The sequence below is a fragment of the Tamandua tetradactyla genome, chromosome 9 (genome assembly GCF_023851605.1).
Source record: "Tamandua tetradactyla isolate mTamTet1 chromosome 9, mTamTet1.pri, whole genome shotgun sequence".
NCBI classification, from domain to species: Eukaryota; Metazoa; Chordata; class Mammalia; order Pilosa; family Myrmecophagidae; genus Tamandua; species Tamandua tetradactyla.
The window spans coordinates 117,873,650-117,890,587 of NC_135335.1; the positions used below are offsets into that span (position 1 = coordinate 117,873,650).

The 16,938-nt window shown below is 36.6% G+C and overlaps 1 protein-coding gene across 12 annotated transcripts in view; it reads left to right on the top strand.

Annotated features, from left to right (window-relative positions):
• LOC143647413 (general transcription factor IIH subunit 2) overlaps positions 1 to 15,481 on the top strand; it is a 53,916-nt gene extending 38,435 nt beyond the window's left edge. For 11 of the 12 annotated variants that reach the window (XM_077117437.1, XM_077117440.1, XM_077117444.1 and 8 more), the window contains 2 exons: positions 12,327 to 12,366; positions 13,413 to 15,481. In XM_077117437.1, the coding sequence (XP_076973552.1) occupies positions 12,327 to 12,366; positions 13,413 to 13,532 (160 nt within the window). In that variant the 3' untranslated portion in view covers positions 13,533 to 15,481. The remainder of the gene's footprint in view (positions 1 to 12,326; positions 12,367 to 13,412) is intronic. The other variant, XM_077117446.1, reaches the window with a different exon arrangement.
• Positions 15,482 to 16,938: the final 1,457 nt, after the last annotated feature.

Consider the following 16,938-nt stretch of genomic DNA (forward strand, 5'->3'; position numbering starts at 1 on the left):
TTATCATTTTGAGGAAGTTCCCTTCTATTCCTATCCTTTGAAGTGTTTTCAACAGGAAAGGATGTTGAATTTTGTCAAATGCCTTTTCTGCATCAATCGAGATGATCATGTGGATTTTCTGCTTTGATCTGTTGATAAGGTGTATTACATTAATTGATTTTCTTATTTTGAACTATCCTTGCATACCTGGGATGAATCCTACTTGGTCATGATGTATAATTTCTTTAATGTGTTGCTGGATTCTATTTTCTAGAATTTTGTTGAGGATTTTTGCATCTATATTCATTAGAGAGATTGGTCTGTAGTTTTCTTTTTTTGTAATATCTTTGTCTGGCTTTGGTATGAGGGTGATGTTGGCTTCGTAGAATGAGTTAGGTAGCTTTCTCTCCTCTTCAAGTTTTTTGAAGAGTTTGAGCAGGATTGTTACTAGTTCTTTCTGGAATGTTTGGTAGAATTCACATGTGAAGCCATATGGTCCTGGGCTTTTCTATTTGGGGAGCTTCTTAATGACTGATTCAATTTCTTTACTTGTTATTGGTTTGTTGAGGTTGTGTATTTCTTCTCGAGTCATTGTTGGTTGTTCATGCCTTTCTTGAAACTTCCCCATTTCATCTATATTGTTGTGTTTATTAACATAAAGTTGTACATTGTATCCTGTCATTACTTTCTTTATTTCTGTGGGGTCAGTGGTTATGTCTCCTCTTCCATTTCTGATCTTATTTGTGTGCATCCTCTCTCTTCTTCTTTTTGTCAGTTTTGATAAGGGTCCATCAATCTTATTCATTTTCTCATAAAACCAGCTTCTGGTTTTATTGATTTTCTCAATTGTTTTCATGTTCTCAATTTCATTTATTTCTGCTCTAATCTTCATTATTTCTTTCATTTTGCTTGCTTTGGAGTTAGTCTGCTGTTCTTTCTCTAGTTCTTCCAAGTGGACAATTAATTCCTCGATTTTTACCCTTTCTTCTTTTTTGATATAGGCATTTAGGGCAATAAATTTCCCTCTTACCACTGCCTTTGCTGCCTCCCATAAGTTTTGATATGTTGTGTTTTCATTTTCATTTGCCTCGAGATATTTACTGATTTCTCTTGTCATTTCTTCCTTGACCCCACTGGTGGTTTAAGAGTGTGTTGTTGGGCCTCCATCTATTTGTGAATTTTCTGGCACTCTGCCTATTATTGATTTCCAACTTCATTCCCTTATGATTTAAGGAAGTGTTTTGTATGATTTCAATCTTTTTAAATTTATTGAAACTTGCTTTGTGACCCAGCATATGGTCTATTCTTGAGAATGATCCATGAGCACTTGAGAAAAAGGTGTTTCCTGCTGTTGTGGAGAGTAATGTTCTATAAATCTCTGTTAAGTCTAGCTCATTTATTGTATTATTCAAATTCTCTTGTTTCTTTATTGATCCTCTGTCTAGATGTTCTGTCCATTGATGAGAGTGGTGAATTGAAGTCTCCAACTATTATGGTAGATGTGTCTGTTTCTCTTTTCAGTGTTTTCTGCATGTATTTTCGAGCATTGTGGCTCAGTGCATAAATATTTATGATTGTTATGTCTTCTTGCTGAATTGTTCCTTTTATTCATACATAATATTCTTCTTTGTCTCTTTTAACTGTTTTGCATTTGAAGTCTAATTTGTTGGCTATTAGTATAGCTACTCCTGCTCTTTTCTGATTGTTATTTGCATGACATATCTTTTCCCAACCTTTCACTTTCAACCTATGTTTATCCTTGGGTCTAAGGTGTGTTTCCTGTAGACAGCATATAAATAAGTCCTGTTTTTTAATCCATTCTGCCAGTCTATGTCTTTTGATTGGGGAGTTTAATCCGTTAACATTCAATGTTATTACTGTATGGGTAGTACTTTCTTCTACCCTTTTGCCTTTTGGACTTGTATGTCATGTCTGATTTTCTTCTTTTTACCTTTACTCATAAGTCTTCCTTTCTACACTCTTCTCCACACCTCTTTCTTCTGTCTTCTTGTATCTGTCTCTAGGGCTCCCTTTAGTATTTCTTGCAGAGTCGGTCTCTTGGTCACAAATTCTCTCAGTGATTTTTTGTCTGAAAATGTTTTAGTTTCTCCCTCATTTTTGAAGGACAATTTTGCTGGATATAGGATTCTTGGTTGGCAGTTTTTCTCTTTTAGTAATTTAAATATATCATCCCACTGTCTTCTCACCTCCATGGTTTCTGCTGAGAAATCTGTGCATAGTCTTATTGGGCTTCCCTTGTATGTGATGGATTGCTCTTCTCTTGCTGCTTTCAAGATTCTCTCTTTCTCTTTGACCGCTGACATTCTGATTAGTAAGTGTCTTGGAGTATGTCTATTTGGATTTATTCTCTTTGGGGTATGCTGCACTTCTTGGATCTGTAATTTTAAGTCTTTCATAAGAGTTAGGAAATTTTGAGTGATAATTTCCTCCATTAGTTTTTCTCCTCCTTTTCCCTTCTCTTCTCCTTCTGGGACACCCAAAGCCTGTATATTTGTGTGCTTAACATTGCCATTCAATTCCCTGAGTCCCTGCTCGTATTTTTCCATTTTTCCCCCTATATTTTCTTTTGCTTGTTGGATTTCAGATGTTCCATCCTCCAATTCACTAATCCTATCTTCTGCCTCTTGACATCTAACATTGTAGGTTTCCATTGTTTTTTTCATCTCTTCTACTGTGCCTTTCATTCCCATAAGTTCTGTGATTTGTTTTTTCAGACTTTTGATTTCTTCTTTTTGTTCATTCCTTGCCTTCTTTATATCCTCCCTCAATGCATTGATTTGATTTTTGGTGAGGTTTTCCATGTCTGTTCGTACATTCTGAATTAATTGTTTCAACTCCTGTATCTCATTTGAATTGTTGGTTTGTTCCTTTGATTGGGCCATATCTTCAGTTTTCCTAGTGTGATTTGTTATTTTTTGCTGGTGTCTACGTGTTTAATTCCCTTAATTAGTTTATTCTGGAGACTGTTTTCACTTCTTTTACCTAGGGTTTTCTTGCTGGATGAATTTGTTGTCTGTCTGTTCTTTGACATTCAGTTCAGCTTTTTCTGGACCTGTAGCTTAGGTTTTGTTTTCTAGGAGAATTTTTCAGTTTTTGTTTTCTTGTTTCTTGCCCTGCCTGTATGGTGCCTTTTCCCTCCCCCACCCTTTGGGGGTCCACTTAGGTATTATAGACCCCAGCTGAGTTTTCCCAGACCAAACTGGCCTCCTGTCAGGAGGAAAGAGTCACCTGCGTCAGTTTTCCCTGAGGGTGAGACCCAGCAGTTTGAAAGACTTTCCTGTGAAGTCTCTGGACTGTTTTTCTCATCCTGCGCAGTATGTGGCACTTTTCTGCCTGCAGGTCCCACCAGCATAAGGTGATGCGGTACCTTTAACTTTGACAGACTCTCCCTGCTGGGGGCATGGTGGAGAGGAGAGGTTATAGCCTGGTTATAATGGCTTCAAATTACCAAGCCCTGGTGTCTGAATTCCTTGAGGGAGGGTTCCACCTGAGTTGGGCCTCACCCCTCCCCTGGGGGAGGCACCAGCTCCAGACAAGCTCTCAAAGAAGCTTGTTTCTGCCTATGCCTGGGGCAGTTGCAGCCTGAGAAACTCTGCCGCTATATCCAAAGACAGCCAAGCCTCCATAGAAACACAGCCATAAAACCTTTGTTTCTTTTTTTTTTTTTCTTTTTCCATCAGTGCTGCTCCCTTAGTGCTAGGGCAAAAATCAGCAACCCTCGCTTTGACCAGGTTCACCTGAGCTAGCGGCCTATTTTTAGTAGTCAGAATTTTTGGATTAATTCCACACTTGAAGCTTAGTTGTGCTCAGCTCCTGTTGCTGGTAAAGTTTCTTTCCTTTCCTGTTGTGGGATGCACTGAAAGAGAGACCATATAATTCAAAACTGCAAGCCAATTTGGAGTCTTTATTAGCCGGCCGGCGACTGCCTCAGAAACTTCCGAGAAGGAAGATTCAGAGAGCAGCACCTAGAGATTTTCAAGCTGTGCTTATCAAGGCCAAAATTATGTTGTGGTTTTGCAGTGGCTAGCAAGCAAGCATATCATAGAAGCAGAAAAATGCCGTTAGCTGTTGCCAAAACACATCCCATTCTCTCAGTTTCCTAACATTGGTTATTGTTTAACTCTTGGGGACATTCCGCCCCAATGTTGTGGGGACTTTCCCTGCTTGGGCTTGATTGATTGCTCCTGGCCCCCCACATTTCCCCTCTGGAAAGCAGCCTGTGGTGGAGGGGCGCCAGCTACTGTGGCTTGGGTAACTCACGATTCTAGGGGGGCTTGCAGCTGGTCCAGCTGGTCCAGACTGGGGTACACTCTGTGTCCCATCACTGACGTGGCCCCAGGAGCTGTTCTGTATTGTTCCTGGTTATTTAGTAGCTGTTCTGGAGGATGAACTAAATCCCATACCTTGCTAAGCCGTCATATTGGCTCCTCCTCTAATTGATTTTCTTATGTTGAACCATCCTTGCATATCTGGGATGAGTCTTACTTGGTCATGGTTATAATTCCTTTGTAGCACTGCCAGATTTGATTTGCAAGAATTTTGTTGAGGATTTTTGCATCTATATTCATTAGAGAGAATTAATTTTCTGCAATTTTCTTTTCTTGTAGTATTTTTTGTCTGCCTGGTTTGAGTGTGATGCTGGCTTCACAGCATGAGTTAGGTAGCCTTCCCTTCTCTTCAGTTTTTTTGAAGAGTTTGAGCTGGATTGGTACTAATTCTTTCTTGAATGTTTGGTAGAATTCACATGTGAAGCCATCTGGTCCAGGACTTTTCTTTTTGGAGAGATTCTTAATAACTGATTCAGTTTCTTTACTTGTAATTGGTTTGTTGAAGTCGTCTTTTTATTCTGTAGTCAGTATTGTCCATTTCATCTACACTGTCTAATTTATTAGCATAAAGTTGTTCATAGTATCCTCTCATTACCTCCTTTATTTTTGGGGGTTAGTGGTTATATCTCCTTTCAGTTTCTGATTTTATTTATTTGCGTCCTCTCTCTTCTTCTTTTTGTCAACCTTGCTAACGGTCCATCAATTTTATTGATTTTCTCATAGAACCAACTTTTGGTTTTTGTTCATTTTCTCGATTGTTTTCATGTCCTCAATTTCATTTATTTCTGCTCTACGTTTTGTTGTTTCTTTACTTTTGCTTGCTTTGGGGTTGCTTTCCTGTTCTTTCTCTAGTTCTCCAAGTGAACGGATTAATTCCTTGATTTTTGCTCTTCTTTTTTGGTATAGGCATTTAGGGCAATACATTTCCCTCTTACCACTGCCTTTGCTGCCTCCCATAAATTTTGATATGTTGTGGTTTCATTTTCATTTGCCTTGAGATATTTACTGATTTCTCTTGTAATTTCTTCCATGACTCACTGGTTGTTTAAGAGTGTGTTGTTGAGGTCCATATATTTGTGAATTTCTGGCCCTCTGCCTATTATTGATTTCCAACTTCATTCCTTTATGATCCGAGAAAGTGTTTTGTACGATTTCAATCTTTTAAAATTTATTGAGACTTTCTTTGTGATAGAGCAGCATATAATCTATCCTTGAGAATGATCCATGAGCATTTAAAAAAATGTGTATCCTGCTGTTGTGGAGTGTAATGTTCTGTAAAGGTCTGTTAAGTCTAGCTCATTTATTGTATTATTCAAATTCTCTGTTTCTCTGTTGATCCTCTGTCTAGACTTTTTGTCCATTGATGAGAGTGGGGAATTGAAGTCTCCAACTATTATGGTAGATGTGTCTATTTCTCTTTTCAGTGTTTCCTTCATGTATTTTGGAGCACTTGGCTTGGTGCGTAAATACATATGAGTATTATATCTTCCTGTTGAATTATTCCTTTTATTAATACATAGTGTCCTTCCTTGTCTCTTTTGTTTTACATTTTAATTCTAATTTGTTGTATATTAGCATAACTACTCCTGTTCTTTTCTGATTGTTGTTTGCATGAAATATGTTTTCCCAACCTTTTATTTTCAATCTATATTTATCCTGGAGTCTAAAGTGTGGACAGGATAAAGATGGGTCCTGATTTTTAATGCATTCTGGTAGACTATGCCTTTTGATTGGGGACTTTAATCCATTAACATTTAGTGTTATTATTGTAAGGGCAGTACTTTTGCCATTTTGTTATTTGGATTTTACAAGTCATATCTAGTTTTTCTTCTTTTTACCTTTACTGATAGTCTTCATTTCTACACTTTTCTCCACAGCTCTCTCTCCTATCTTTTCCTATCTGTCTATAATAGTCCCTTTAGTATTTCTTGCTGAGGTGGTCTCTTGGTCACAAATTTTCCCAGTGATTTTTTGGCTGAAAATGTTTTATTTTCCCCCTCATTTTTGAAGGACAATTTTGCTGGATATAGAATTCTTAGTTGGCAGTTTTTCTCTTTCAGTATTTTAAAGATATCATACCACTGTCTTCTCATCTCCATGGTTTCTGCTCAGAAATCTATGCATAGTCTTATTGGGCTTCTCTTGCATTTCACAGATTGCTTTTCTCTTGTTGCTTTCAGAATTTTCTCTTTCTCTCTGATATCTGACATTCTGATTAGTAAGTGTCTTGGAGTGTGTGTTTTGGATCTGTTATTCTGTTTGGGGTACACTGCAGTTCTTGGATCTGTACTATTATGTCTTTCATAAGAGTTGGGAAATCTTCAGTGATAATTAGTTAGTTTTTCTCCTCCTTTTCCCTTTTCTTCTCCACAACACATATATTCATGTGTTTCATGTTGTCATTCAATTCCCTGATCATATTTTTCCATTCTTTTCCCTATATTTTCTTTTGTTTGTCAGATTTCAGATGTCTTGCCCTCCAGTTCACTAATCCTATCTTCTGCTCCTTGAAATCTAACACTGTAGGTTTCCATTGTTTTTTTTTTTTCACCTCTTCTATGCCTTTTATTCCCAGAAGTCCTGTGGTTTATTTTTCAGACTTTCCATTTCCTCTTTTTATTTGTCCCTTGCCTACTTTATATACTCCCTCAATTTGATGATTTGATTTTTTAATGAGATTTTCTATGTCTGTTCAAACATCCTGAATTAATTGTTTCAACTCCTGTATCTCATATGAATTGTTTGTTTGTTCCTTTGATTGTGCCATATGTTCACTTTTCCTAGTATGATTTGTTACTTTTTGCTGTTGTCTAGATATTTAGTTTCCTTAGTCTGTTTATTCTGGAGATTGTTTTCACTTTATTACCTAGCACTTTCTTGCTGAATGACTTTGTTGTCTATCTGTTCTTTGACATTCAGTTCAGCTTATTCTAGACCTCTTGCATAGGTTTTGTTTAAATCAGAATTTCTCAGTTCTTGTTTTCTTTTTCTTGCCCTGCTTGTATGATGCCTTTTTTTTTTTAACCCCTTAGGAGGTTCTACTTAGATATTATAGACCCCAGTCTGATTTTTCCCAGATCAGACTGACCCCCTCTCAGGAGGAAAGAGTCACCTGCATCCATTTTCCCTGAGGGTGAGACCCAGCAGGTTGATGAACTTTCCTATGAAGCCTCTAGACTCTGTCTTTTTCCTGTCCTGCCCAGTATGTGGTGCTTGTTTGTCTGTGGGTCCTGCCAGCATAAAGTGATGCAAAACCTTTCACTTCAGCAGAGTCTTCCTGCTGGGGGCATTGTTGAATCAGAGGAGAGGTTGTAGGCTGGCTTTAATCGCTTCAGTTTTTCAGACCCTGGGATCTGAATTCCTTGAGGGATGGATTCCACCTGAGATGGGCCCCATCCCTCTTCTGGGGAAGGCACAGCCTCCAGGGAATTTCTTCCTTTTCCCTGACCAGCCTCTTTGGCTTTCAGATAACCTTAATTCTGCCCTTGTCTGGAGCAGTTGGAACCTGAGAAGTCTTGCAGTTGTATCTAAAGAGTAGTCAAGGTGTAGAAACAAAGCCACAAACAAACAAACAGTCCTTTTCAGAGCAGGACCCCCCAGTACCTTGGGTTTGCCAATCAAGAGCAACTTAAAAGTTGCTCTGTATATCTCCAGGTCCTTTGTGCCCCCTCGTTTCCTTCAGCCCCAGACCTTCAAAAGACCCGAGCTACCATAAAAAAAAAAAAACCCTCTTTTTTTTTTTCCTTTTTCTGTACTAGGGCAAAACCCAGCAACCTGAGCTTTTATTTTATTTCAGCTGAGCTAGGGTCTATCTTTAGTAGTCAGAATTTGTTAATTAATTCCAGAATTGGAGCTTGGTTGAATTTAGCCCCTTGCTGTTCGTAAACTCTCTTTCCTTTCCCGCGGGTGGGGGCGACAGGGTAGGGGCGACAGCCTCACCGGTTTGGGGGACTCACAATTCTGTGTGGGATTGCAGTCGGTCCAGCTTGTTCAGACTGGTGTATGCTGTGTGTCTGGTCACTGATGTGGCCCCACCAGTTCTGTACTGTTCCTGGCTATTTACTGGCTGCTCTACAGGATGAACTAAATTCCAAACCTCACTAAGGTGCCATCTTGGATGTAGTCTCCTCAGTGATTTCTTGTCTGAAAATGTTTTAATTTCCCCCTTATTTTTAAACCTCAATTTTGCTGGTTATAGAATTCTTGGTTGGCGATTTTTTTCTTTTAGAATCTTAAATATATCATACACAGTGTCTTCTCGCCTCCATGGTTTCTGCTGAGAAGTCTACCCATAGTCTTATTGGGCTTCCCGTGTATGTGATGGATTGCTTTTTTCTTGCTGCTTTCAAACTTCTCTCTTTCTTTTTGACATCTGACATTCTGATTAGTAATTGTCTTGGGGTATGTCTATTTGGATCTATTCTGTTTGAGGTACACTGCACTTCTTGGATCTGTAATTTTAAGTCTTTCATGAGAGTTGGGAAATTTTCAATCATAATTTCCTCCATTAGTCTTTCTCCTCCTTTTTTCCTTCTCTTCTCCTTTTGGGACACCCACAACACTTATATTTGTGTGATTCATGTTGTCATTCAGTTCCCTGAGTCCCTGCTCATATTTTTCCATTCTTTTCCCTGTATTTTCTTTTGCTTGTTGGATATCAGGTGTCCCATCCTCCAGTTCACTAATCCTATCTTCTGCCTATTAAAATCTGACAATGTAGGTTTCCATTGTAGGTTTTTTTCATCTCTTCTATGCCTTGTATTCCCATAAGTTCTGTGATTTGTTTTTTCAGACTTTCGATATCCTCTTTTTGTTTGTCCCTTGCCATCTTTATATCCTCCCTTAATTCGATGATTAAATTTTTAATGAGATTTTCTATGTCTCTTCAGATATCCTGAATTACTTTTTTCAACTCCTGTATCTCATTTGAATTGTTGATTTGTTCCTTTGGGCTATATCTTCAATTTTCCTACTATGATTTATTAATTTTTGCTGGTGTGTAGGCATTTAATTTCCTTGATTAGTTTGTTCTAGAGATTGTTTTTGCTCTTTTACCTAGGGTTTTCTTGCTGGATGGCTTTATTCTCTATCTGTTCTTTGATACACAGTTCAGCTTATTTTAGATCTCTAGCATAGGTTCTGCTTAACATATCAGAATTTTTCAATTCTTATTTTCTTGTTTCTTGCCCTGCCTGTATGATGTCTTTTTTTCTTACAGGCATCTACTTAGGTATTAAAGACCCCAGTCAGATTTTCCCAGACCAGACTGGCCTTCTTTCAGGAGAAAATAGTCACCTGCATCAGTTTTCCTTGAGTGTGAACCCAGCAGGTTGACAGACTTTCCTATGAAACATCTAGATTCTGTGTTTTTCCTGTCCTGCCCAATACGTGGTGCTTGTCTTCCTGCAGGTCCCAGCAGCATAAAATGATGCAGTACCTTTAACTTCAGCAGACTCTTTCAGCTGGTGGCATGGTTGAGACAGGGGAGAGTTTGTATGCTGAGTTTAATTGCCTCAGTTTTCCAGTCCTTGGGGTCTGAATTCCTTGAGGGAGTGATTCCACCTGAGTTGGTTTAGGCATAGCCTCCAGGAAATTACCTTCTTTCACCTGACCAGCCTCTTTGTCTCTCAGACAGGCTTAATTCTACCCTTGCCTGGGACAGTTGGAGCCTGAGAGCCCTTAAGCCATAGAAACAATGAGAACAAAAGTCCTTTTCAGAGTAGGACCCAGTTCCTCAGGTTTTGTTAATCAAGAGCTTAAGTTGGTAGTTCCTCTATGTATCTCCAGGTCCTATGTGCCCCCTCTTTTTCTTTTTAGGATTCATACCTTTTCAAGTATTTTGGGCTGTCTGATCCAAAAAACCTCTTTTTTTTTTCCCCGTCAACCCTGCCCCATCTTCGCTGGGGCAAAAACTAGTAAGTTTAGCTTTATTTGAGGTTTAGCTGAACTGGGGGCCTATTTTTATTAGTCAAAATTTGTTAATTAGTTCCACAATTGGAGCTTGACTGAGCTCAGCCCCTTGCTGCTAGTAGTCTCTTTCCTCTCCCCTCTAGAAACCAGCCTGTGGGGGAGAGGCGCTGGCCTCCACAGCTTGGGGGACTCTCGGTTCTGGGTGGGATTGTAGCTGGCTCAGCTTGTCCAGATTGGTGTCCACTGTGTGTCTGGTCACTTATGTAGCCCCAGCAGTTGTTCTGTACTGTTCCTTCCTTGTTACTAGCTGCTCTGGAGGACAAACTAAATTCCACACTTCATTAAATTCCTGTCTTGTCCAAGTATTGTGTAACTGTTTGATGTTGGCCAAACCTGACAAGTAAAAAGTCATTTCTCATTTTAACTTGCATTTATTTCTTTATGGGTGATGTTAAGCAAAATAGAAATGAAAAACCCAATAGAATGATCGGAAGACAGAGTTGAAGAAATATTCCAGAAAGTAGAACAGAAAGACAAAGAAGTAGAAAGTAGTGGAGGGTAAAGGGAAGAAAAGTGAAGGTTCAGTATCAGAATAATATGAGTAAGAAAGAAAAGATAAAATGAAGGAAAGGAAATCATCAAAGAAATAATTCAAAGGAATTTCCCAATATTGAGCATCAGAAATGTATAGATTGAAAGGGATAGTCAAGTACAGCATGTTGGTTAAAAATAGACTGACACCAAAGTACATCATTGAGAAATTTCAGAATACATGACAAAGTACAAACCCTAAAAACTTCCAGAGAGCAAAAAACAGGTCACACACCAAAGACCTGGAATTAAAATAGCTTTGAACTTAATCGCAATGCTGGAAACTGACAGAGAGCAATCACCTTCAAAATTCAGGATGAAAATTATTTCCAATCTAAAATTATACCAAGCCAAGCTCCCAGTTACATTGGATAGAATAAAGACGTTTTCAGACATACAGTTTGAAAAGGAGACTTTCTGGGGGAGATCTGGAAGGGGTACTAAGAAAGAGAATGACATGTGATCTAGAGACCTGTGTCTAATTTAGGAGTGTCTAAGCAAATCCCTGGATGGATGGTGAGAAGAGATCTCAGGATGACACCAGTATGCCAGATACCAAAAGCATTTGAGTCTAGTTTGGAGAACGTCAACATGCTCAGGAAAGTTATCACCAATAGATCAAAAGCTATAGAGTTTCTGATGTAGTTGAACATATCAAGAGGAGAGTTAGACAATTTAGGAAAAGGCTGGAGCTAAATTATTGATAATTACATAAACAATTAAGTTTATGAAAAACAATACAGTTGTTAACTCAGGGAAAACAAAATGTTCTCAAGAGAGAAATAGTTATAGTATATTACATAGCTCAGCTGAGAATATTCATACAATCACCATGAAGCAAACATCGAATATTATTTATCCAGAATGATGATTTAATTGTATAGAAATACTTGGGAAGGATATTAGTTATTGCATATGTGCGCTACTGGTTTAAAGAGTTGAAAGAGAATTAAATCCTTATTTTCCATAGTAGGAGGTTTATAGAAATTACATTTGAAAAATCAAGAAGCTTAGCTAACAATCAACAGTTAAAAATGTTTGCTTCTGGGGAACTGGAAATGAAGTGGGGATGAGTAGGCTGCTGTTTTGGCAATACATTTGAAGTATTTTTCACTCTTTAAACCAGCCTTTCCTAAGTGCATCTAGATTGGTACAGCTGCTACTGCCTCTACAAGAAAAATAGCTGCCCAAATCATTTTCTGTAGGGCTTTATTTCTCTCACAGAGCCCCAATTGAGAAAGAATGCTAAACTATGTTCATGTTTAACGTAGGTGAAAGTAAAAGCTAAATTAAAAAAAAAGATTTTGGTTCGACTGTCCCCTGAGCTTGTAGTAGACTGGAATTTTTTAGAATTACTGATTTTCTTAACTCTCTCTCCCAAAAATTACATGTAAAGATGACCACTTATAAATTATGGAGTTATAGTTATTAAGATTTTGCTGAACTGTTCTTATGAGTGAATTCTAAACAAAGTGATTCTTAAACTTTCTTTTTCAGATTTTGTTATGGATGTCAGGGGGAATTGAAAGACCAGCATGTAAGTTCATTTGCCTTCTAAATATTAAGTAGTGTACAAAATGTATTGAGGAAATGATATTATAGTATGTTTTCAATAGGTTATTGAAAGCCAGACTCATATCAAGTTTTTCATTAGAAGTGTGCTTATAGCTATAGAAATAATATGAGAGCAAAATTCATTGTGCCTATGGAAAAATATTTTAAAATGTTTTTGAAGGGGCCAATTTGAATATATAAACTTGTATAGATGCAAATAAGAGACACATCTAAATAAAATGTTTTGTTAATTTAGTTGTGTCCATATTTAAAACTACTTTATAAATTATATGAAATATTAATTACAAGAATTACTTGTTCATTCTACTCTCACATTTCATAAAACGATTGTGTTAAAATTTTTTGCATGCCTCTTTGACATCAATAGCTTCATCCTCACTAAAACCACTTTTCAAATCACTTGATGGTTTTTTAGGAACACATCTTTACTTCCATGTTGTTTGAAATTTAGTAGTTTTTGAATCTGTATGTGATGCTACCCTTGGCAATTTTACCCCAAACCACAAATATCTATTATATAATACTAGTAGAACAATGAGGGTTTTTTTAAATGTGTCCTTTGTTATGTTCTTTAAAAGTTTAAATAAAAGGAGAATACAGCTTCTGAAATTGTGAAGTCATTCCCTAAGAAAAACTAAATTTGTGTTTCTCTTTTTAACTAAACCTGTTAGGTGAGCTCTCTAAGTATTCAAAATGATACTGATTTCAAGCTCATGTATCTTTCCCAAACAGTTCATTAAATTGTTAAGAGTGCCTTATGATACAAGAAACTTTAAGGACTCAAAAGTAGTTATTCCTTCATTTCTAAGGGATAATTTTTTTGGGGGCGAAATGAATTGCCTTAGATTTGAGGATATATTGTGCATGGGAAGTCATAAAGAATGTAGGTAGATAGGGAAAAATTGCCAGGGAGATTTAAGAGCAAAGCAACCTGAATGTCTTCTAGCTATGCTATACTTGACTTTAGAAGTTACTTTTGTTTATTTACTTGTCTTTTCTCCACTGCAGGTCTATGTTTGCACTGTGTGCCAAAATGTTTTCTGTGTGGACTGTGATGTTTTTGTTCATGACTCTCTCCATTGTTGTCCCGGCTGTATTCATAAGATTCCAACTCCTTCAGATATTTGATGTCAGCATGTAGTACACATTTTATATGTAAAAAGAAATTTTCAACTTAAAATAAATGATTCTTTAGAAGAAGCTTTATTTAAAACATGAAGAACAATTTGAAAGCAAAATCTGATTTAAGAAACATTTTGCTGTGAAAATGTAACATTTTTAAACTTTTTAATTTGTTCCTATCACAGAAGTGCCTAAAACTCAATAGTACTTCATTCAGTTAACTTGTTTTCTATTATTTTGGGTCATGATGTTTTAAATGTCATTGTGCATTACTATGTTTAAATTACTTATAATGATTAAATTACTGTGATAATCTTATTGTTTTATAACTAAAGTAAATGCAAAATGTTTATGATTTATTTTAATTCATTTCTAGTGATGGAGAAAATTAAATATAATTGTGAAAATTTGGTATAAGATGAAACTCAATCAATAGTTACTATGAAATTAAAACATAGGAAATTATATACTGCTATACCACCAGAGGAGTTGGTCTTTTTAGGTTTAACTAAACATTCAGATACAAATGTAAAATTAATACATCTGAAATTATTTGTTGCTCTAATCAGCAGGGTCTTTTTAGGTTTTAACCTACAAACTCACAAAACTTGGCATCAGTTTACTTAAGATATTAAATGGGAACAAATAGTTGCCAACAGCATAATATCAAGCAGTCCTCATTAGCAGTGGAATTCCTTTTGGCAGTCCTAAACACAGCATAGTTTAGGTGTAAGAAGATGAGAAACTCCTCAGGGGTCAAAGTAGTCAATATATTTTATAACAAATCCATAAGCATAGCTTTTGGGGTTCCCATAAGAGACATGTGAGTTTCCACAGTCGCCACACTGTAGGAACTCCAAGTCATTTATCCCATCTAGTGCATTGCAGTCTAGATATAATTTAATAATCATCCTTTTACTATAAGGAAAGTTGCCCAGAAACACAGTTAATATCCTTACCTTTATCAGGTTCCCAAGATAACAGAGCTAGAAAGCTTAAAGGAGAGTGAGATATAAATACAGCAAGGGGAAAGGTTTTGTTTACCCCTTAAATCTCCTAATACTAGACCTACTTCTTTAAAATTTATTCCATAATGATTGGCAAAGTAATTTCTTAGTGGAGGACATCTAATACCAACATTTTGGTTGCATGGTATTTGAAACTGGTTTACCTTATAGTTTAGGCTAATAAAACCAAAGTTGTGGTATTTGTTTCTTAGTGTCATTCAGTTTCATACCTAGGGACTGTTTAGCCTAACACTCTTCAACTTTGTCACTCTTGGTCACCAAACAAACTTGGACGAGAATATGATGTCATCTATATTTTAGGTTTAATGCAGGTATGCCATTATAAGCAGATCTCTTCTTAGATAGTGGATCAGGCTTCCCTAGCAAAGGTCTGTTTATTTAAATCTGTAAAGTTTGTCACACTCTGTTGAGTTCACTTTTGTTTTTTTTAATTAGAGAAATTATGGGTTTGCAAAACAATCATATAAAACACCTGATTCTCATATACCACCTTGCATTGATGTGGAATATTTGTTACAACTGATGATAGCATTTTTAAATAATTATATTTTAAAAAGCATTTTTTATTAGAGAAATTGGGAGTTTACAGAAAAATTATGCATATAATACAGGATTCCCATATACCACCCCATTATTAACACCTTGCATTGATGTGGCGCATTTGTTATAGTTGGTCAAAGCGCATTTATATATTTACTATTAACTATAGTGCATGGTTTAATCTAAGTTTCACTGTTTGTATAGTGCAGTTTCATGGATTTTAAAAAGATTTTTACCCTGTTACCATATGTACAATATAACATTTCCCCTTTTAATAACATTCAGATATATGTTTCATTGCTATTAAATATGTTCACGATGTTGTGCTACCATCACCATCATCCATCACCAAAACATTTTCATCATCCCAAATAGAAGCTCTGTATGTTTTTTTTTTATTAATTAAAAAAAGAATTAACAAAACAATTAGAAATCATTCCAATCTACATGTACAATCAGTAATTCTTAATAACATCACATAGTTGCATATTCATCATTTCTTAGTACATTTGCATCGATTTAGAAAAAGAAATAAAAAGACAACAGAATAAGAATTAAAACAATAATAGAAAGAAAAAAAACAAAACAAAAAAAACCTATACCTCACATGCAGCTTCATTCAGTGTTTTAACATAATTGCATTACAATTGGGTAGTATTGTGCTGTCCATTTCTGAGTTTTTATATCCAGTCCCGTTGTACAGTCTGTATCCCTTCATCTCCAATTATCCCTTCTCTTTTTTTTTTTTTTTAATTAACGGAAAAAAAGAAATTAACCCAACATTTAGAGATCATACCATTCTACACATGCAATCATTAATTCTTAACATCATCACATAGATGCATGATCATCATTTCTTAGTACATTTGCATTGGTTTAGAAGAACTAGCAACATAACCGAAAAAGATATAGAATGTTAATATAGAGAAAAAAATAAAAGTAATAATAATAAAATCAAAACAAAACAAAACAAAACAAAACAAAAACCCATAGCTCAGATGCAGCTTCATTCAGTGTTTTAACATGATTACTTTACAATTAGGTATTATTGTGCTGTCCATTTTTGAGTTTTTGTATCTAGTCCTGTTGCACAGTCTGTATCCCTTCAGCTTCAATTACCCATTGTCTTACCCTGTTTCTAACTCCTGCCGGACTCTGTTACCAATGACATATTTCAAGTTTATTCTCGAATGTCCGTTCACATCAGTGGGACCATACAGTATTTGTCCTTTAGTTTTTGGCTGGATTCACTCAGCATAATATTCTCTAGGTCCATCCATGTTATTACATGGTTCATAAGTTTATCTTGTCTTAAGGCTGCATAATATTCCATCATATGTATATACCACAGTTTGTTTAGCCACTCTTCTGTTGATGGAGATTTTGGCTGTTTCCATCTCTTTGCAATTGTAAATAATGCTGCTATAAACATTGGTGTGCAAATGTCCGTTTGTGTCTTTGCCCTTAAGTCCTTTGAGTAGATACCTAGCAATGGTATTGCTGGGTCGTATGGCAGTTCTATATTCAGCTTTTTGAGGAACCGCCAAACTGCCTTCCACAGTGGTTGCACCCTTTGACATTCCCACCAACAGTGGATAAGTGTGCCTCTTTCTCCGCATCCTCTCCAGCACTTGTCATTTTCTGTTTTGTTGATAATGGCCATTCTGGTGGGTGTGAGATGATATCTCATTGTGGTTTTGATTTGCATTTCTCTAATGGCCAGGGACATTGAGCATCTCTTCATGTGCCTCTTGGCCATCCGTATTTCCTCTTCTGAGAGGTGTCTGTTCAAGTCTTTTTCCCATTTTGTAATTGGGTTGGCTGTCTTTTTGTTGTTGAGATGA